Here is a 23177-nt window from a genome sequence, read left to right on the forward strand (position 1 = left end):
TCAGCTTGATGTGCAGACATGCCAAGATACGTCTGCTCTGTAAATTCTTAGTTACATCCTCTAATTACACCCTAGATAGCTAGAGAAGGCCAAAAGAATAAATAAAAAAATATATAAATAAATGTATAATAATAATGATTGCACTTATTCAGGCTCTGCATGGCTAAAGTTTTTCATCAGGTGAAGGACACCCCCTCCCCCTCCCCCCAAGTCCTGTACCATCACTCGTGAACACGTATCAGACGGGCTGTGTTTTGTGCGCATGATCTGTTCTCTACCTCGGATTTTCACATAGAAGGAATCACAGCAGCAGCGGACGCGAAAATATTGTGCATCATCATAATTTCTAACGACCAAAAGTTCCTTCAAAAATGAAATCGATTCCGGCGAATTAGAGGGAACAAATGTGGAAGAGACTGCGCTGAGTCTGAAGGGGAAATGGTCGGGTCGTCGTTCAACTTTTGGATTCAGCACGCTGGACAGCTCCGGCTTCGAAGGCGAGAGTTGGAGGAGTTAAATTTCCCCGCAAGCAATGAGATGTGTTGAGGATGAGCGACGGAGGGTCACGCTGGAGATCATGGGGATATTTCGACAGCTGCAGATAATACGTTGGTGACATCCTGGCTTGAGAAATGGACTTGGCAGAAATCCTCTTAGTGTTATTCATCTTTGTGGTTGCGCTCGTTTCTTTGTTGTCGAACTTACTGGTGTTGCTATGTTTTATGTACAGCACCGAGATACGAAGGCAGGTGCCGGGCATTTTCACAATGAATTTGTCTTTCTGCAACATACTAATCACGATTTTGAACATGCCAGCGACGTTACTGGGGATTATCAGAAACCAAAAGCCCTTTGGAGACTGTATTTGTCAGGCAGTGAGCTTTCTGGAGACTTTTTTGACTGCGAACACCATGCTGAGCATGGCAGCGCTAAGCATAGACAGGTGGATAGCGGTGGTTTTCCCACTGAGTTACTCCAGTAAAATGCGATACAAGGACGCAATAGTCATGGTCTGCTACTCGTGGCTTCACTCGCTCACCTTTTCCCTCATCCCAGTGATTTTTTCTTGGTTTGATTATCACCACGTATATGCCTCCTGCACCTTGCACCTCAATGTAGAAAGCGAGCGGATAAAGTTTACAGTCTTCACCGTCGTGTTCCATGCCACGAGCTTCATGCTCTCCCTCCTAACCCTGTGCTTCACATACCTAAAGGTCTTAAAAGTGGCACGCTTTCACTGCAAAAGGATTGACGTGATAACCATGCAGACGCTCTTCTTGCTGGTAGATATTCACCCAAGGTATTTATGCTGATTTGCTTATTTTGCCGCGAATAAAATACCCAACGCACGGTGGTAGTTTTAAACTAAACTACCATAAAACAGATATTGAAGGAATGTAACTAAGGTCGGTACGGTAAACCCCTGTGTGAGATTATATAGCTCTGCCGGTAATATTTGCGCAATTATATTTTAAGATGTTAAATTGCCAGCAGCATCAAAGATTAGTCATCGTTTTAGATTTGACAGAACTGTTTGTATATTTATTTATTTATCATGCAACCTGTTCTTTACAATGGCGTATGTGTGTGCCCTAACCTCTCCAGTGTCAAACAACGTTGTCTTGTGGAGCAGAAGAAGAGGAAACAGCGGGCAACAAAGAAGATCAGCATTTTTATTGGGTCATTCATCATCTGCTTTGCCCCTTATGTCGTAACCAGGTAAGTGTGCTTTGAAATATTTAATCTCTCACATATACCTGCTAATACGGTTACATAATTGAAATAAGGAAAGGCACAGAGATCAGAAAAAAAATCACTCTGAAATCTGAAAAAAACTAATAATGAATATTTATTAATATCAGTGACAACGCCGGTTCAATAAGATTCTTGTGTATGCGTAAAGTTTTTCATCAGGTGAAAGTCAACCCCCTTAGGTCTATACGATCACTTGTATCAGTCGCGTTCACGAGGCAGAGGTAGAGCGCAGATCATTCTTGTGATGCTTTTCACAGGTCAAGTAAAAATTTGTAAACTAGCAATGTTAAATATGAATGTTGATGCTCACAAGGGTAACACCAGGATAAATGCGTGAAGAGTACTCCATTCCGTGTCCATTTCATTAGTACTGGACAGATGAAGCTTCATGAACCATTTGCTGTATTTTCTGCCCCCCACTAGATGGTGCTCTTGCTTTGCTTTGGGGCATGCTATGTGCCCTTTTATGAATAGTGAGCACCATCTAGAGGACTCAGAAAATATAGCTAATGGTTCATGGAGCTTCATATGCCCATCACTACAACTATTACTATCACTATTGACAACCTTCTCTTCACTTGCCCTCAGGTTGGCAGAGCTGCTGCCCTTTGTAGGCATAAACAGGCACTGGGGCATCGTGAGTAAGTGCCTGACTTACAGCAAAGCTGCCTCGGACCCCTTTGCATACTCGTTGCTGCGGCAGCAATACAAGAAGGTCCTGATCCACATCGTAAACCGCGTGCTGAAGAGGGACCTCTACCCTTCTTCCGGACACAACAGCTCCCTGGATACAGAGAATGACTCCTGTCTTCAGAGGATCAGCTAAGCTCACTGGTGTGGTCCAAAGCCACGCTGTAAGCAGACATAAGTGCAGCTGCTAGGGGAGGGGGGGTGCCTGTCCTCCTGGGACCATGACGACAGACAGAGAAAGTCAGCGCAGCTCTGGGACCCATAGACCGTGCCAAACACAGGGACCAAACTGGATCAGCTAGTGGATTTGTACGAGTAATTTGCCGTCGCCTTTATGGATACAGAAACTTGAGGACCGTATATATACCTAATGGCCTTGGTACTCCACTCAAACACAGCTGTGCTGTTAGTCTGGCACTGAGCATTGACATGGAGATGCCCATTTTCCTCTTCAACCGAGTCTGTGTCAGTGGTGGTCTGGCTTGAGTCGAACGGAAGCCCGCCACTAGGTGGCACCATAGGTAACAGCTGGCAGAGCCCGAAGCTTTTTGGCAGACTTCAAGAGTGTGGTGCCAGGGACGGGAATGGAGAGATGCATTAAGTTCTACTGGGGGGGGGGGGGGGGTGTTGCAGGAAACCCCATGTCTACAACAATTAGTTTACCCCCCCCCCCCCCCACTACCCCCGTTGTGGACTCTGCAGACTCCGCAGCTGTTCACTCTGGTATGTCACTCACTGGCTCTTAAAGCACTTTGTCATTATTTCAGAGCTAATTGTTCCAAAAAAAAGGCCAAAGGCAAAATCCATTTTTTTTTATTACAACTATAATGCTTACGTGTTAAACTGAATGCACTGCCAGATCTCAAACACATTTGTACTTCTCGTTTATTTTGCAGAAATGGTTTATAAAATATTTATACTAAACTTCCAGGCAATTTATTTTGCTGCATTAAAATCACGTATTTGTTGAAATTATTATTTTATTAGGGAGAAATAAACCTCTGTGTGGAGAAAGTTATACTGTTTAAGTGCTTTAAATTATATTGTGCTTGTGCCAGATTATGTTTATAAATAACTGTCGGACAGTCGATGTTTTCATGCCCAAAATATTCGCTTTATTTCTGTACGTACCCAGCAAAAACTTAGGAGCAGATGGTTCAGAAGTAAACACTGAATGTTAATTTCGCTGCAAGGTACCTGCTGTTTTCTCTTGTGTGAGTGAAACCATTTGTGAAATTAGTGCAATAAAGTTGGCAGAGATGTTTGGTGAACCCTGTTTAATTCTTTGGCCACTCTTTTGTGGTCATTGTTCTGGAATTATTGTTTGTCCTACATATTTGTGTTTATTTTATTGTCTCTGACGAAGCACCCCTACCAGAGGACACTTGAGAAGTCGGTGGCTATTACTTTAGACAGAACAACACATGAGCCACGTTTCCTCATTCTTGGGAAGGTTATTATGAGAGAGTAGCACGGTTTACTACGGAGAACTTACTGCGCCTTTTAAACAGACCCTGCACTTCAGAAAACGCTAAACATTACATGCATCACTCAACATCTATGCAATTTCCTAGATGTTTAACATTGACGGTTTTAGTGTAATTAGCATATTCATTTCCCGCATATGTCAAGTAAACATTTTACATAAACGGGAAAGGAAAATGCTAATTATAGGCCACTAGTTTGAAAACCAAAGGTCATTTATTCTAAAGTGAGGTGCAACATGACCAGAAATATTACGAACGCCGAAAAACAAGTATTAATATAACTTGCCTGGATTAACTGTTTCTATATCCCACGGAAACAAAGGGGGGGGGGGGGCTCTGAAATGGACTAAATCTAATCTGCGCAACCACATATTTTGCGCGAATGCAAAACTTAAATGTTTACGAACTGTTTAATATGCTTTCCTATAAAATATGGAAGGTAAGCAAAATGTGCGAACGTACATCAAATAAAAAGAATATGTTCTAATTTTCTTACCAACAGCTTTACAAGTAACCTACTATTAGAATAACGCTTAACTAATATACCGTTTTTAAATGCATACATACATAGGCAATAAGCCAATACGCTGTCGTTCTGCTTTTCTCCTGTACAGCAATTTCTTTTGTAATTTGATCGGTGACCGTAATACGCGTAATAAAGTAACTTTTCTGGAGGAACAGAGCGAGCGGAGCGTTCCCTTTGTAATTAAAGCGAGGGGAGCGCAGACGTGCCACATCACAATCCAAATGGAATACAAATGGATCACAATGAACTCTATTATTTTCATGTTTAATATATTCGCTATATCCGTCTGGTCCGCTCCTCCACGGTGCGAACCGGGAGACGAAATTTTAGGTAATGTATGATTTATTCTAAGCCGGATACTACAGTCTTCTGGATGCAGTTGTACTTCATGACTGAAATACCAGAACTGATTGCAACAAATGTTTACAGTGTTTTGGTAAGACAAAGCTAAAGGACATATTGTCGTGATTTAATCTTCCATGACGTACGACAGAATTGCACTGACGCATGTTCACATGTTATTTTCGTTACAGTTATTATGATATGGTGAACATTTACAGTGTTACATTCAGTTGTATTAACCTTTTAATCGTAGTATAAATAAACGTTTATTAGTTGAACAACTTTTTGATTAGTTAACTGCAGACTGTATTACTTTGACGTTACATTTACATGCAGGGAGGAAATGCAGTTCTGCTGAATTCTGTAATAACAACAAAGTTTGAGACGAATATAACATTAACGAAAATAATTAAGCCTTTGGGGGCAAGGATTGTTTCCTGTGAAAGAAAGGACGCGGTTAGTTGCATATTGAAACAATTTTCGTTCACAGAAGACCGGAATATTCTAAACTGAGGAGTGGGAAAGGAATGGGGAGGGAGTGTATTAACTAATCTAAAGAAACATGAGGGGAAGATATGTATAACCAAAGTGGTTATACAGTGGAAAATGAGCTGCCAAAGACGAACATTGTGTTTAATGAATTTTATACATTTTAGAAACATAAGGTCTAAACGAGCGTTAGAAATCTTTAAGAGTTTCTAATGTTTTTACTTTGTTTCCTTTCCCCTGTATCAGAGTATATTGCTTTGATGATTTGAAAATCGACTTGCTGCTCACGTGTTTGTATATGAAGCAGCAGGACAGCAATCATACTGCTGCCATCTAGTGTTGAATGTAGCGTTTACTCAGTTACGGTAATAATGTAACAACGTGTATGATGTGTCTTGCAGGGAGATGCAGGGAATCAGCCGAAGAGAAACGTAGGTGCTCTTTCTGCTGTCTTTCCCCGAACTGAACCGTATAGCACTTTTTCTGTTGTTCGAACTGTGACTGTCACATTCCATACGCTTTGTATCTAATTAGGTTCTGAATCATAAGTTTAAACATACTTCTTAATTTAACTTTCTACCTGTCACTCATCAGGCATGCAAGTGTCTACCGCTGCAGGGTAAATATGTGTACCTTTGCTTGCCACTGGGCTGTACCTTTGTAAAAAGGTACAGAAAGGGACTCTGAGGAACATCCCAAAGGTACAAACAGAATTAATGTACCATCAATGATACAGAAATGTACTTCAACAAGCAAAGGTACACGTCTATACCCTTTTTTCTGAGAGAAAAACTTACCTCTGTGAATATGAAATGCTAATTTCCAGACAGGCATCAGCTCATCACTAACAACCAGAAAGGCTTCTCTGGACAGTGGGTTGGGTGAAAATCATCCACTAAAGCCTTTTGGTTAACAGTCTAACTGATCCTCTGGTTGCTGCATCATCCTCTGAGCTGAGCCAGACTACGTGTTAAAGGCCTCCGGATCTGTCTCAGCGGATGTCGCTGTTAAGGGGGGAGATTCTGAAGAGTACAGGGCGTCTTTGAGTAAATATCTTCCTCTCCTTTCCAGCCCAAGAGAGTGTCCCAGTTATGTCTTGGGCATGTAGCACTGGCCTAGAACCACTAGATTCTGGCAGGATGGGGTGGGGGGGGGGGGGGGGGGCGTGCCATTGTAGCATATATTTTCTCTCTTTAAGTTATGCTTTGGATAATTGCAATGGTTTAGCTTAAGTATCAATTTTCCAAAGTATTTCTATGAATTTTAAATGAGTTACATTTTGCCAAGCACAATTTATTATTTTGTTCTGCTTACGGGGGGCTGCAGTGCAAACCTGCAACATTATAATTTATGTAAGATTAAGTAGAATTTATCACTAGAACAATAACAGAATGGCCTGATGCTCGTAGTAAAAATGTCAGGTAGCATGTTCCTGAGTCTGAAGCTGGCTCCGGTTGGACGTTGCTATATCTGCAGCTGGATCTGGTTGGACGTTGCTAAATCAGCAGCTGGCTCTGGTTAGACGTTGCTATATCTGAAGCTGGCTCTGGTTGGATGTTGCTAAATCTGCGGCTGGCTCGGGTTGGATGTTGCTATCTCTGAAGCTGGCTCTGGGTGTGTTCCCCTGGGCATGAATCTGGCTCTGGTTGCCCTCTCTGCCTGAAGATGGTTCTGGTTGCATGTCTCTATAAACTCTCATGAAAAAGTACCCATCTGTTCCTTTGAGGAGTTAGTTTCTTGTCATTGGGTTTGTACCTTTAAGGGTCTGCAAATTGTACCCAAGCTGTAGGTAAATGTTCATTTTAGTCTAATTTAAGGTACAAGAATGGACTCTGAGGAACATTTTTTGTACCATTGGGGATACACGCATATTGTATGTACCTTGGGGAACAAAACTGTACCAGGGCTGTACACTTTTTTCTGACAGTCTATCTGAAGCTGACTGTGGTTTCCCTCTCTATCTGAAGCTGGCTGCAGTTGCCCTCTCTATCTGAAGCTGGCTGTGGTTGCCTTCTCTATCTGAAGCAAGCTGTGGTTGCCCTCTCTATCTGAAGCTGACTGCAGTTGCATGCCCTCTCTATCTGAAGCTGGTTGTGGTTGCCCTCTCTATCTGAAGCAAGCTGTGGTTGCCTTCTCTATCTGAAGCTGACTGCAGTTGCATGCCCTCTCTATCTGAAGCTGGTTGTAGTTGCCCTCTCTATCTGAAGCTGGCTGCAGTTGCCCTCTCTATCTGAAGCTGTCTGTGGTTGCCTTCTCTATCTGAAGCTGGCTGTGGTTGCCCTCTGTATCTGAAGCTGGCCTTGCTCGGATACTGTTGTATCTGCAGCTGGTCCTGGGTGCATTTCCCCACTACCTGAAACCGGCTTTCTGTTTGCCCACTTGCCCAAAAAGCCAGGTGTGCAGAAATGGTGCTGGGATACTGCGACGACATGCCCTACTCCCAGTCCATCTTCCCCAACCTGCTGGACCAGCGCTCACGGCAGGAGGTGGAGACGAGCATAGAGTACCTGCTGCTGAGTGTGTTTAACTCGCTGTTGGGCGGGGAGTGTAACCCAGACCTGCGCCTGCTGTCGTGTTCGGTGGTGGTACCACGCTGTGACCACGACCGAGCTGTCAAGCCCTGCCGCTCCACCTGCGAGCAAGTGCGCAAGTCTTGCATCCACGCCTTCGAAGGCATCCAGATGGCCTGGCCCTATTTCCTGGACTGCGACCGCTTTTTCGTCAGTGATGAGGAAGGGTGCTACGACCCCCTGGAAGGTCTGAGAGGTACGGGGCCCGATGTGTGGAAGAGTCATCCAGGGGTTAGATGATACCTGAGGGTTCTCTCTCTGGAGCTGTTGACTGACTAAGGTATCATTGATAGACTTCTAACGAACAAAAACCATTGGATATGCTATGATCCAATGAACATTCCACATGGGTCATATAAAAGCTTGTAAAATGTAAATATGCTTGGGTATTATGTGAAAAGTAGAAATCTTACAATCGGCACGTCACGTTGATTATATTGGACTTCTGCACTTGTTCAGTATAACAGGAGTTGAATTGCATACGCCGTCCATATGGAGAATGTATTTCTCGATTTTTTAAAGTAGACCGAGCAGCCACAGATGGGCCTCACCCGTGGACATTTTAATTCTAAAGAGGCATTATTTGTGTGGACTAGGATCTGATTCTCTCCTGGGCCCTGTTATTTATTATCACAGCTGTGCTGCAGCTCATGGGCCGACTGCAACGCTGCTCTCAGAAATGAGAAGTTTGTTTAAGCCGTAATGTCATTTCCACCATTTGCGGAACTGTGCTCATTAATGACCAATAAGCTCGTTGCCCAGGTTCGATGACTTTTAACAGGATTACAAAGTCGGCCCCAAAGCAACGGCGGAAAAAAGCGAGCAGATGTTTGGTGCTGCCCCTCAGCTCTTTAATTATTTCCATCTTTGAAGTAGTTTCATGGTGACTCACGTTTTGGTCTAATGAGGTCTGTTGTCAGCTGCTTCTGGTTTACTTCTCATATGCTCTCATATATCTCTGTCACATTAATGAGAGAGCAGCTCCCTGGAATGTGGAGGTGCAGACACTAAATGTTGATTCCCATTCCTTGTACCTCTCTCCTCGTGACTTGAGCTATTTATCTCAAAATAAGACTTCAGTCCGTGACAAGGTTGCTAGGCACAACATGGGGAGGAACTGAAGAGCGAATTTCCAAAACTTGCTCAGTGCAGTTTTGCAACCAGACACCATTTCTGTGGACTTAGTGAGTTTTTATAAATTCGATTTGGAATGGATCACCTGAGGATGAGTGAGTTTTGGTTCTCAGTATCGTGATATATGATGAGGAAGCCTGACTTTAGGTCACTGCTGTTCTCATCTTAAAACAAAAAAAAAATGCATTGAGCAAGTTTTGGTAGTCTTGGATAAATGCTGGATAAATGAAAAAAGTTTCGATCTTGGTCATTCCGATGGGTCGCCTATAAGAGTCCAAACCAGAGCTCTGCAAGACAATTAAGGATGGTTTTTTTGTCTCCTGATGTGTTGCGGCATCACCTACAGCCACACAAGAGGTAGCTCTGGCCGATATCGCCCCGGAGGAGCCGTCGACAATCATCCAGTTCATCTACCACTCCAACACCCAGATGGTGAACATGCTGAAGAAGACGGCCTCACGGTGCTCCCACATCTCCAGGACCTACAGCATCGGAAGAAGCCTCGAGGGAAAGGACCTTCTGGTCATCGAATTTTCAGAAAACCCAGGTGGCCACGACCTATGTGAGTAACCCTTAATTCCCACAGCTTTGTAGTACAAGCCTTTTTATGGTAAGCGACTGCTGTTACATGCACGCTTTCTGAACACATTCTTCTTTCCATTCATTTATAAGCAAGTTGTCTCCTTGTCATTCTAAGACACATTGTCTCAGTCTCATCTGCAACTGTAGTCCCTGACTTTCTGATCGCTCACCTTGACAGCCACATCATTTCTGCCCCCTAGTGGAACCTGAGGTGAAGTACATCGGCAACATGCATGGGAACGAGGTGCTGGGCAGAGAGCTGCTCATCTACCTTGCTCAGTACCTGTGTTCTGAGTACCTGCTGGGCAATGAGCGTATCCAGACGCTCATCAACACCACCCGCATCCACATCCTGCCCTCCATGAACCCCGACGGCTATGAGCTGGCTGCCGCAGAAGTAGAGGATAGCAATGATCCAGAAAATCAGGAAGTAAATATCCGTTTTTCATAAATCTGCTCTGGTTGCTCCCTAACAGTGCCTGGTCACCCGTTTCGCAGACAACTTACTCTACGAAAAAGAGCAACACAGGGAGGCGTAAAGACAATTTCCCCAAGGAGATCAACAAAGTATCAGTTATCATTATTAATATTTCCAGACTGTGTCCTCGCTTATTTGAAGCGTATGGCGCCATCCAGTGGAGAACCAGTTAAGCTATTCGCAGATCTAATACCTGAGTCGAGTATTGGTTAAGTAACTGAAATAGAAACTGATTAACCAACAAATGTCATTATTAACTTAGAATATACCTGTAGATCAAAAAAAATAGATTAAAGGTCTGTATAGACTGGACAAGGACAGTCATAGAGTACTTAACTGGTTGGTTGAAACAAAATCTTGGTCTGGATTTTTACTTTCTGTACCTGAACTATCCACCTCTGATACTAAACATTCATGGAGTTTAAGATGAAGAGTGCCGTTCCGCTAGTACATTTGGCAGTGGGAAAGCTGTTGGCCTCGTCATATGACTAACCACCATCTTCCGCTTCCTCATAGCACTGAAGCAGCTGTTGCTCAATGACGGCAAATAGATAACAGGTGTCTTGTGCGTGAAAGGACGGTTGCAAATTAACATAAAACCAAAAACTAAACACAGCTTATATGTAGCCTGAGAGCAATGATTTAAACACTGTTATTAAACCCTCAGACCCAGAGCATCCATTTCAGATGTCGGCATTAGAAAAGCACAGTTTGAATTGATTCCATATTTATTCAAATGCTCAAACAAACAGCATGACTTGCAAAACCCCCCAGTTAGCTGAAGAATCCATTTAAGTCGTACAAAGCACATGGCTGGACACATTTCTGAGGAACTGTGTCTCTTTAAGCACAAGTTTGCACAAAGTGTGACAGCATTTAATCGTACAACCGCAGGTGTGCGTGGATGGGATGGATCCTACCTCATATATTCAGATTTTGTAACGCCAAGAAAACAAAACGAATCAGATTGGATTCTAAAATGTTATGTGAATGCATTTGAGAACATGAAATTGCGTGTTCTAGAACTGACCAACAGCAAGTCACTGCACGTGCTTGGAAAATGCCCAACTACCCAAAATTGGCAGTTGGGGGAAAAAAAATAAATCCTGCAGGAATCTGCGATGCAGCTAGGGTGAATGCAGTGCACATGCTGGCAGCTAGAGTGAATGCAGTGCACATGCTGGCAGCTAGAGTGAATGCAGTGCACATGCTGGCAGCTAGAGTGAATGCAGTGTAGGAGAATGAAAAAAGGCGAAGTCCATTTCTGTGAGCATGTCGGAGCAAGATGTCATGTAGGTCTGCTGTATGTGTAATTAAGGAACTCTTGCCCAATAAAGGAAGATCTAGACATAGAAGGTGACCAGCATTAACTACTTGACCAACGAAGGTACCCCTAGGGCATTTTCTGGTGTTGGAGATCATTCTTGAGCATCTCTTAATTGGAATCAGTGGATCTCCTTCTGTGCTCGATGTACCTTCATCTGTATCACAGCCGCTCCCTGCATCCCGCCATACACCACAGTGAACCTTTATACCTCCCCCCATGTGACCCAAAGGGCCCGAGGTACGATGGATGGACCAGTGGCCGAACCAACGCACAGAACATCGACCTAAACCGGAACTTCCCTGACCTGACATCCATCGCCTATAGTCGCCGGAGAAACCGCCGATATCGCAGTAATCACATTCCCATTCCAGATTCCTACTGGTTTGGTAAGGTACGGACTGGGATCTCTGTTTATGTGTTGTGACCCTTCACATCTTGAGCAAGCAGGATATACTTCCCAGTAGCCGGTTATGAACGTCAGTAGTTGACATTCACTGACTGTACAGTGTTCCAAGCATGTTAATACCCCAGTGGTCGGTGTTCCAGTGGTTGACCTAAATTACCTTCTGTGTTTATGCTGTGCATCCCAGGTGGCTCCCGAGACATATGCAGTGATGAAATGGATCAGGACTGTCCCCTTTGTGATCTCAGCCAGTTTCCACAGTGGGGACCTGGTCGTCACCTATCCATTCGACTTATCTAGACACCCTTCGGAGGGAAAGATGTTTTCACCAACCCCAGATGAGCAGGTGACCTAAGAGAGAGATGTGTCATAAAATGGGACAATCACAAATGAACACTGTCTTAAAGAACTTCGGCTGTTTGTGGAAGGTTCTGGAACTTAATTTATTGGTTTGCACGGTTGTTTCCGAGCAGGTTTTCAAGCAGTTGGCCAGAACTTACGCTGATGCCCATGCTGACATGGCCGATAAAAACACTGACAGGTGTGGGGGTACCTTTGCCAGCAATGGGGGCATCATTAATGGTGCCCAGTGGTACAGCTTTCCAGGAGGTGAGCAGATTTAGTCCATGACTGTGGGGCGACAAAGACCTTCGAACTTGTCATCTCTGTGTTTTCTTTAACTGTTAAATGTTATTGTTCCTCAGGAATGTCTGACTTTAACTACCTTCACACAAACTGCTTGGAGATCACTGTGGAGCTGGGCTGCGATAAATTCCCAGCTGAGGAAGAGCTCTACAATGAGTGGAAGCGGAATAAGGAAGCTCTTCTGAGCTTCATGGAGTCGGTGAGCTTACTTTTTTCACTGATTTCCCAGAAAAAGCAAACTGTCCAGAGCTCCATGGAGTAGAATGGTCCATTACTTCAGTCACATCTCAGTGAATATGGAGTCCAGTTCTGCTTCATAGATGAGGTAGGCGTGATCCATCTGAAGCTTACTGCTTCTAGTGAACTTGAGTCATCTTTTAAGAATTATATATTACTTTTTTTGTTACTGCATTTGGATCTGAAGGCAACTAAGGGATTCTACTGCGTGTAACTGTCTGCATTTCATAGGTGCACCGCGGGATAAAAGGGATAGTTAAAGACCAAAAGGGTAAGGGGATCAAAGGAGCCAGAGTGTCAGTGAGAGGAATCAGACGCGACATCACGACAGGTAGGAGCCAACTGTGACTGAGCCGAGTCCACAATTTCCTGGGTGTTTGGAACAGAATGCTGTGCTCTCCACCAGACACGCCAAGCTCTGTGTTGCCTCAGACTCTACCTGTGCCAAGATGCTTTGGTTTCTGAAAACAAACCGATTCTCTTTGAGGGCTGTTTGTGGCCAACAGGCTCTTTCCCAGACACAGCGGAAAGTCACCCCCAGATTTAATTCAGTCTATGATAGATAATGATCGCCGGCAGAATTTACTTTATCAGTGCTCTCACACTTATTCATGGACATAGAAAATGAATTTACAGATTCACATAAAACACAATGCACGCTAAAATACATAACAAATAATACATTACGTCAAATATACATATGAAATATACAGCGCTTTGCAAAAGTCTAAGATATTCACAGGAAATCTTTAAAGTTATTTATCTGGGTAGTAACTGTTTGCTCAGAACGAAAAAAAGAAAAAACACAATTCAACATTAGAATAGATGCAAATTAAGAATAACACAATGAAAACTAACAAGAATTTATTCTTGTTTCCAAAAAGTGACTGATACCTTGCTGGATGGCTCAAAGAAAACTGCTTAACTGAAGTAGTTTAAAAAGTCAATGAGCGACTGAATGGCTGTAGGACGTGTTTTAGTGGTTGAGTCAAAGTTTCCTGGGTGTTTTGTGTGGTTGCTGTAAATCCCGGGGTGATTTTAGCTGAGGTTTTGAAATGGCTGAGCTGACACATTTTTGACAGGCATATTATAATAGATTAACACCAATGTAACGATCATTTAAACATTATTTTCTTCGACTGCTTAAGACTTTTGCATAGTACGGTATGTGTGTGTGTGTGTGTGTTTGTGTGTGCAGTGTGTGTGTGGTTCAGGTATGCCTTACCTTGTGAGGACCAAATGTCCCCACAATGTGATGAATACCAGTTTTTTTTTGTTTTTGTTTTTTTACCTTGGGAAAACTCTATTTTATAAAAATACGTGACTGCAATGAAAAAACTAAAATGCAAAAGCTCGTTTTTTTTGGTTGGATACTTATGGTTATGGTTAGGGCAAGGTAGGGGTTAAGGTTGTCATAGTTAGCGTTAGCATTTTTCCCATAGAAATGAATGAGCGGTCCCCAAAAAGATTTGATTACGCGACTGTGTGTGTGTGCGTGTGTGTATGTGTGTGTTTATGTGTGTGAATGTGTGTGTGTGTGTGTGTGTGCATGGATAATGTGAATAGTGTGTGTACAGCCAGAGAGAACGAAATACTTATAATAAGTTAAACTGAGTCAATAAACTTCAAACTCATGCAGAATCACTTCTGAATATCAGGTTGGGGCTTCCTTCTGCTTCCTCCTGAAGTGAGCCGGACTTCCTGTTGTTTTGCTTGCACCCAGCTGAGGAAGGTGACTACTGGCGTCTGCTGGCCCCCGGCGTGCACATTGTGTCGGCCCACGCCCCCGGGTACACCAGGGTCACCAAGAAGGTTTTCCTGCCCTCACGCATGCAGCAGGCTGGCCGCGTCGACTTCCAGCTGAAGCCCGTGGTCCTGGAGCCGGGCATGGAGGACCTCGACATCCCCCTAACGGACACCTACGACCGCTTCGACCCATACAACCAGTTCGAGCGCTACACCCTGTCGGAGACGCACCAGAGCGGAGAGGGAGGGTCCGAGAAGCCGTGGTGGTGGTCTTACTTTAGCCAGACTGGTGGCGCTACCCCAAACTGGCTGCTGAGGAACAACTAAGCCTCCCGAGGGACCGTATAACATAAGCTTTGCATCCACCATACCTGGTGTCACTAAGTGTTTCTCAATATGCGTACTTGACCGTACTTGTGTTCTCTTGTACCCATTTTGCATCATCTTCCATTGCCGTAGACCAGTTCCAATACTAAGATCGGAAGTGGAGAGGATGGTATGAATCCCCTGATGTCATTCCTGCCACGCCCCATATATCGAGGACACATCGGTTGCATCCTCGCCGAACGAGACCAATCCCATGATTCACTGCGCCTCAAGTTCATTCTTGAAAGGCAAGTTAGCAAGACCTTTCTTGCCGAGAGCCCAAGTATGATCTTAGCATTCTTCTTGGTATTTAGAAACAGCCGCTATCTACAGTCACCGTGACTCCGAAGGACGTGACCCCCCCCCCCCCCATCCCCCAGAAGCGCTCCCACCCTCCTGTTAAATGGATTGAGTCATACTGCCTCAAGCCAGAACCAACAAGCTCCACCAATCACAAGCTTAGAATGTATACGAAGTAAAACTGATGCCATTGCATTGCTGACCCATGTACCAATCACATGTTCCCTTGCATTCCCAGTGTATCACATGCAGCCCAGAAAACATCTTTTGTCTTCCCCCATTGGACTGGCCAGTCCGTGTCAGTGTGTTTTTATTCTGTGGTTAACCAAAGTTACTGTGCTGTCATCGTCTGGCAAACAGGTGTCATTGATGAGAGAGATTCACGCTGAGTAAGTACTGCTGACTGCCCTTATGTTTCAAAGCAAACCATAGCAATCTGAGCCTTTTGCACCTTTTACCCAAAATGCCTCAGAACACAGTAACTATGGTGTAATTAAAACACGCTGACGAAGGTGTGGATCTGAAGAACGAAACTGATGTTTCTCTTTTGCTGAAGATGCAGGAAATGATACCACTCGGCATTCCATAAAAGTTGTTTTAACAACGTTTAAGTTTCTATTACATTACAATTAATCTTACTAATAACTATACTGCATTAATAACAGTTAGTGTACGCGATTAACACAAAATGACACACTTCCGTTTTCAGCTAACAAGGGTTTTTCTGCCTGTCACACCAATATCTGATTTCTGCCATAATGGAATTAGCCTGGTGAGCAGCTACGTTGCACTAGCTTGTCCTCGGGTCCTGCCACTGTAATCCTCTGCTTCCCCCAGGGAAATACTCAGAGGAGAAAAGCTTTTACCTGGCCTTTCGGATTTTAATGGAGACAAACTGTCAAGAAGCATATTAAGTGTTACTCTAGTGTGCTGAAATCATGGGAGTCAGCATCGTCAGCGATGCCACAATTAGTGCATCATTTGGTCGAAGTGCATGTGAAGTGTGACTCAGGGCTGGGTTAGTAAAACCAACCACAGCTGAGCAACATGGATTTTTGTAAATGCATCGTTTTTTATCTTCCTGAACCAATACGGCCTTTAAGCCACATTGCTCCTGATTAATATTCAAGGTGAAAAAAGATGCAATATATTGATGACATAACATCTCTCCATCCAATCAATAAACAGAGTAACTACCAAACATCGGAGAAGCCTTTTGTTTAACGACCCACACAAATACCTACCATCAATTCGACTTAATTGCTGCACACTAGTGAAAGTCCTAAAATGAACACAAGAGGTCACTGTTCCCCAGCAATATTAAAACTTTAGAGTGTATAGAAATATGCTTTTCGATAATAAATATTCGTTAATCATTAAACAAATCTGAGATTAATTTTTTTAAAGTTAATGTATAATTTATATGCTTCCTGTATAAAGGGAGATTTTAAATAGAGGCCTCGGTTGCATTATGACAAAATTTGTTTCAATTTCAGTTTACCATTTTAAGCATTATCAGCAGTTGACATCTGTAGCGTTGATTATACAGTATGACTATAAAATTTAAGGTGTTATATTTGGATAAATTAACATGAGCTGAAATTAAGTTGTTATTTTTAATTGGTTGCAAATCCTTAGCAGCCAATGACGTCCAGGAGTTCATGACCTGTAGAGGTCACCAGACGTTTGGTCATTTCCATGACGATGCTTTGCCATCCCTGAACTGCCACCACTTTAATGGTTGTTTTTTCTCAGTCCGGATTTGCAATATTAAATTCATTCTCAATTGGACCGAGGTCAGCTGATTGCCAGTCAGAACATTTCACTTTTTGGTTGTATACTTAGGGTCATTGTCCTGCTGAGAGAAGTTTTGTCCAATGAGTTTTGTTTGCAATCTCTTTGATGTGCTTTGATGAGATGTTTCTGTGCTTCATCCTTCAATACTTTTTCATTCAATACTTTTTGCAAATCTCTTTCTTTTCAATTCTCAAGGCTAACGAGGGTTTTGCATGTTGTGGTTTACTCTATCAGTTCATGGTATAATCTTTTCTTGATAGTAGAATTACACACATTTATTCTTTCATTCGCTATACTTGATAAAGCACAGATTATTTGAGAGTTCCCATGTCATCACAGCACTTAACAATGTACCGAATAACAGTTGATTTCAACATACTATAATATTTTGATTAGTCTCTGACCATTTTGTTCTGATCCTTCAGTCGCATGGGGGCCTACTCCATTTGTACTGTCACTTCTTTGCTCCTCGTGACGAGACACAAAAACTCCAACTGCAAATATTGGACCTAGAATCTTCAGATCTTGGCTAGTTCTTTATTCTAGAAGTAATGACATTTATTACACAACATACCTGTGTAATAAAACTAACTAATTGTTCAATTACTTCTGGTTCCCCTTGGGGACTCCCAGACAATCCACATTTCTGCTCCCTCCCAGGTCCCGGTATGGAGCAAAAATGTGGACTGTCTTGCGGTTCCCAAGGACAGGTTTCCCAGTGATCCCAAGGACAGGGAAACGCTGCTCTGGAATTGGGGGGTTCAGGCATTAAAAGGACCAGAATTCCTACACTATTTAGTATTTACCTAATACAAACATAAACACCTTAAAATGAAAACTGAAAGTTAACATCTTTTTGTCACACAGATTTCAATTTTCATTGAAAAATAATCTACTGGACTCTCAAGAAACGTTTGGACTGCGCTGTACAGCTATAGTCTGCATCAAGAAACTTCTTGCAAATTTGCTAAGAAAATTAATAAGTATCTGAATGACATTAGTATAATGTGTTTGAGCTTCACCTCTTTCAAACACTATAGGCTCCATGAATCATTAAAAATTATGCTCTGGAACTTACTCTAAATAACCAGAAGGTGGAGCCATAATCCCATTAACATAAAAATCCTGCCTAACTGCTATCCGCTTCCTGAAAGCAACATAAATGTCATACCTTAGTTTAAAAGGTGCATATTCGGACATTTTCTTAAACTAACTTAATTGCCCGGTACCGTTTAATAATCATCAATTCCCAACTATGTAGAAAATTATTATTCCTTAAAGTAATTATGATTTTAATTGTCCCCCCAGTCAATGTTTATTAGTCAGAAATTTCATGAAACGCTTTCAGAAACAAAACGCAGGCTTTTTTTTCTCTCCTTTGTCTGGGTAGGAAGGTTTGCGCGATCATGGCTACACTGTCAGTAAAATGTCAACCATAAAGGAACAAACATTTATCCGTAGGCAGATCTCTATTCAAATTGGCCTACATGTGCTTGTAATCTGGGTGGAATCGCTGAGAAGCCCTTGTTGACGGATCGTGGGGTGATGTAACGTTTTTTTGTGTGTGATAGCAAGAGGGAGAAGAGGAGGAGATGTATGGGGCATAGGGGTCTCCAGAGAGCCACGTGGAGAGGAGGCAGTGATGGATTAATCCAACAAAAGCAATGTTGACAGCCTTTCCTTATTAGTGGTGTGAGATCGTCTTATTTTGAGTCTCAGAGTCTAAAGTCTTCAGCATTTGCAAAGGGGCGACTGTGCCAAACTTGCCTACTAGGTAATAAAGATTAGTATAAAAAAAAGGATAGCAACATGAAAATGTTCGTTTGTCAGACAGGGCCAATACCATACCCTTTGTTTGACCAGGGCAAGACATTCAATGTTTCTAATGCATTTTTATAACAAGAAAAGATCCATTTGGAGATGTGTTCTAGACCGTGGGCGTCGTTAGGTCCGATCACTCGGAGCTATAGCCCCGGGCATTTTAAGCCAAGTCCCGAGTATTTTAGCCCTGATGCCAATATTCCTTTCTTCAATAAAAAGCCAAGCCCCAGGTAAACAAGACTTAGCCCCAGATCTTAGCAAGAAATGGCAACAAACTCCCCTGTTATAGCCATATTACAACTTTTAAAGAAGGTTCCACTGTTACCAGTTATAATAATTAACCTCTTTCTTCATTTGATTTACTCGGTTCGAGTCAATTTTATTAATGTTATATTTTAAATTTAACTTATTTAAATACACTGCATGTTATATAAAGTGTGAATAAAAGCAAAATTAAGTCATAAAAAACAGATATTATTCCACTCTAAAGGGTGCTACCGCTTGAATTAAAAAAAGAAAGAGAGAAAGAAAAAAACCTTTTAGCCGAAAAAATCCCGTTTGTTTTATTTATTTTGCCTGCCCAGCATCTGCTAATGCATACCTGGAGGGTCTGATGTCGCGTTCCTCTGGATCCATTCGCTGTGCTTTATGAACCGTAAGTGTGCCATTGAACGACACAGTTTCCCTGCCTTCCCGACCTCTGCTGCGTGCAGGAGCGTGTGACAGCTTGTTAGACTGACTTCGCGTCGGCAGCCCTATAATCGGCAAAGACAAGCAAGGCAGGGCTACGATTGTGGCCATCTTTTCGTCTCCCACCTCGCAGAAATATGCTCACCAACGATTTACTTGTGTGCTTCGACATATTGAAACATAGTGACGGAACAGCATTTCCGACCTACAGACTGTGCAGAGCTTCATGCTGCGCGGGGGGCGGCCGGCTGGCTTTATAGAAACAGTCCAGCAGAGGAGGGGGGTGATTGGCTAAGCCCTGAAAGCATGAGCTCTGATTGGTCACTTGGCTTAAAGCTTTCCGCACGCTCATGAAATCCTGACGTACTCTCTGGATGGATTGTGGTGCGCTGCTTTTCTCTCCATTGCTTAAATCCCTCCATGGCCATTTCCCTGTCAACAGCACCAACAAAGAACGGCCTCCGCATTAGGATCAAGGTCTTCCCTGGCCGCACTATAAAATGTGTTCCTGAAATTTATAACCAAAGAAACAAAAAGCTGTCAAGTAGTTTAATATTTTCTCTTTTTACAAGATTTAATAAATATATTCAAAATGAATCCATTCTTCTTGCAAATGCTCCTCCAGTAAAGTCACAAGGGAGCCTGAAGCTTATTAGGCACAAGTCAGAGTACAGGGGGGCTTGCTCGAATAAAGGCTCAATTGGGGGGCTAGTATACATTCAGTAGAATTGGGTATGGTTGGGTTCGCAGAATGTATACAATCAGCAACAAAACTCTTGCTAATTTTACAAGGCATCACAAAATATTAAAGATAACAGGAAATAATTCATCCCCGCCCCCTTTGTTATTATTATTTTTTTCGACAAAATTTTAACTTTTTCTAAAATACAACATAGAACAAAATACTGCACTACTGCACTAAATGTAGGAAGCACATATGGCTGAAATTAGATTCTTTTTGTAATAAATCCTTGCACACTAACTTGGTTCAGTCTTGCTACAATTCTCTTGGGTTGCTGGGAAACTAATGACGGACAGCGGGGCTGAAAAGTTATCAATCACAATCACAGTCAGGTCTGGCTTTTCACCAGGAAACTCAACGAGAGTCCTATGTTGTAGCGCTCAGCACTTAGCACCGAAAATGTGAAAAGTAGATTCATTTAAAATCACTCAGATAAGAATGAACGTTAAGCTGCTGTGTGCCAGACTTTTCTTGTGTACACATGTGTAACTGCAAACGTTTGGACTGGGAGGCCCAAGACAGAGGGGAAAAAATGCAAAAGAACGCAAAGACAAGTCCCAAACAGGCTGAACAAACTGTGCAGGGTGACTGCACACTTTATACGCACACGGTCCAGCCGTGAAACTGTTACCCTTGGCGTAAAACACTGCCGGATAAGAAGGGAAATTAATGTAAAATACATGTAATTTTAATTACTGTATAACATTACAACAAATTATGTATCGGTCCTTTATATAATGTTGTTAAAACTGTGCAGATGGTATTGAAACCCATCATTTTACCAGTTAACACTAGATTTACCGAGTTTTTATTCTCTGCTGAGAGTCCCAAGGTGTTTGTCACCCCTGCTGTGATTTTCGCAGGTCTTCAGCCCCATCCTCCTCCTGCTTTTGTTGTGCAAACACACCCATTACCTGTGAGGCCTGGCGCATTTGCATTTTTTACTCAGAGTAGCTCAAATCCAAGGCAGGCTAAACCTCTGTGTGTGACATGGAAACCTTCACAAAAGTCTGCCATATCTATACCAAATATCCCACACGCTGACTGACCTGCAAATATGAAAGACGCACATTCACAAAATATATGGAAACACAAGTCTGTGTTATTTATAAAACAAATTGAGTGAAAATAGAATGAAAAGTTGCTAATAGAATGAAATGAATAAAATGAAAACATGCTAACACTTCAGTCTCCAATGCATGTTTGTATATAAATGTCATAAGCTGAGTGAAGTCATGGTCCATGGTTTTTGACATGCTCATACACATACAGAATAAAATGTCATTTCATTTTCATTGGCCATCACTGAATTATAACACCAAAAGTGAATTTTGTTTTTGTGTGATCTCTCCAGCTTTGCATGTTTGGCTGTTCATGTAAAAATTGATGTATCCGTGCCTCAGTTCCAGGTTCATCTCTTCGTCATCTTTCTGCCTTTTGTCTCAGTGGTTACTGTCCCACACAGTCTGTCTATCTTTCAAAGTCTGTGTTTGCAGCGTTTGAAAACCCAGTGACCATCATCCCTGTATTTGGCAATGGAGTTCCTTGGCTAGAAGAATCGGAAACAATCTTCTTTTTCCTTTCCACCCTGTAGATGCTTTGTGCAGAACGTAGGCATTCACCGCCACCAAGTCCAGCATGTTGTAAAACACAGCTACTGGCCACTTGCTTGTTGCTGCTCGTACTGAATACATGCGCGCCATTCTAAACACTGACGTGGAGAATTCCTCTCCCTGTGCAGTGTCCTTTGCCAATGGAGGAAGTTCACGGCAAACGTTATTCACCATGCCCAGTAAAGTGAAGCAGTCTGTGTGACAGTGACAGTGAGGTGAAGAAATTGTCCATTGTGACATTTCTCCCGTCATCCAGAAATGACTCCATCAGACTCATGACCACGTTCTCTGCCAGCCTTCACCAAGAACTGTGCTGAAAGTTTCACTCCAGGAGAACACATGAACATAGATGTACAGCTGTTCTCGACCAAGGTTCATTGTCCATGCAGTATATTTACATTTACATTTACAGGATTTGGCAGACGCCCTTAGCCAGAGCGACTTACATAAGTGCTTTGAGACTCTGCAATGAATTTCCGATGCTAGCTCAATAAGGACCCCAGCTACGAATACTATCTCTGAGAACGCCATTGAGTAGTGCAGAATTTTTATTTTATTTTATTTTTTTAAAACACACACCAGAAAAAGAGTCGAGTAAGAATATAGAAGTTCTACGTCAGGTATTTCTGAAAAAGAAAAGTTTTGAGTCGTCGCTTGAAGACATTCAAGGATTCAGCTGTTCGGACATCTAGGGGGAGTTCATTCCATCAATTAGGTGCCAGGACAGAGAAGAGCCGAGATGCGTGTCTTCCTTGTGCCTTGAGGGGAGGTGGGACCAGTCGAGCAGTGCTGGAGGATCGGAGAGATCGTGGTGCAGAGCGGGGTGTGATGAGGTCCTTTAGGTAGGATGGTGCCAGAGAATTTTTGGCTTTGTATGCGAGCATCAGTGTTTTGAATCTGATGCGTGCAGCTACAGGAAGCCAGTGGAGGGAGAGCAGCAAAGGAGTGGTGTGGGAGAACTTGGGAAGGATGAAAACAAGACGAGCAGCTGCATTCTGAATCAGTTGGAGGGGACGGATGGCGCTCAGTGGTAAACCCGCTAGAAGCGAGTTGCAGTAGTCAAGGCGTGAGATGACGAGGGACTGGACGAGTATCTGGGTAGCCTGGGTGGAAAGAAATGGACGTATCCTCCTGATGTTAAAGAGGAGAAACCGACAAGAGCGAGAAAGACTGGTGATATGTGAGGAAAATGACAACCGATCATCTATGGTAACTCCAAGGTTTCTAGCAGAAACCGAAGGACGGATCAGGGAGTTGTCAAAGGAGATCGCAAGGTCCTGGAGGGGGGATGAGTCAGCTGGGATGTAAAGCAACTCAGTTTTACTAGTTTTGAGTTTTAGCTGGTGAGTGGTCATCCAAGATGAGATGTCTGCCAAGCATGTAGAGATCTTAGTGGAGACATGAGTGTCTGAGGGAGGGAAGGAGAGGATGAGTTGA

At 42.9% G+C, this 23177-nt stretch overlaps 2 protein-coding genes across 4 annotated transcripts; both read left to right on the forward strand.

Annotated features, from left to right (window-relative positions):
* The first annotated feature begins 218 nt into the window (after positions 1-218).
* gpr78b (G protein-coupled receptor 78b) lies at positions 219-3710 on the forward strand. The gene is made up of 3 exons (XM_048970823.1): positions 219-1300; positions 1606-1719; positions 2344-3710. Exons 1-3 carry the CDS (start codon positions 633-635, stop codon positions 2579-2581), a joined length of 1020 nt encoding a protein of 339 aa, XP_048826780.1. The 5' UTR covers positions 219-632; the 3' UTR covers positions 2582-3710.
* Positions 3711-4266: 556 nt separating this feature from the next.
* Positions 4267-17035, forward strand: LOC125704795 (carboxypeptidase Z-like). 3 transcript variants are annotated; one of them, XM_048970821.1, is made up of 11 exons: positions 4267-4371; positions 5691-5720; positions 7681-8055; positions 9340-9555; positions 9776-10005; positions 11610-11771; positions 11971-12129; positions 12257-12392; positions 12488-12627; positions 12897-12996; positions 14389-17035. In XM_048970821.1, the coding sequence occupies exons 1-11, from the start codon at positions 4365-4367 to the stop codon at positions 14736-14738; spliced, it is 1905 nt and encodes a 634-aa protein (XP_048826778.1). In that variant the 5' UTR covers positions 4267-4364; the 3' UTR covers positions 14739-17035. The 3 variants fall into 3 exon arrangements, with proteins under 3 accessions (XP_048826778.1, XP_048826779.1, XP_048826777.1); XM_048970822.1 differs by lacking the exon at positions 4267-4371 and adding an exon at positions 4575-4894; XM_048970820.1 differs by lacking the exon at positions 4267-4371 and adding an exon at positions 4575-4788.
* Positions 17036-23177: the final 6142 nt, after the last annotated feature.

The sequence above is a fragment of the Brienomyrus brachyistius genome, chromosome 12, assembly GCF_023856365.1.
Source record: "Brienomyrus brachyistius isolate T26 chromosome 12, BBRACH_0.4, whole genome shotgun sequence".
Taxonomy (NCBI): Eukaryota; Metazoa; Chordata; class Actinopteri; order Osteoglossiformes; family Mormyridae; genus Brienomyrus; species Brienomyrus brachyistius.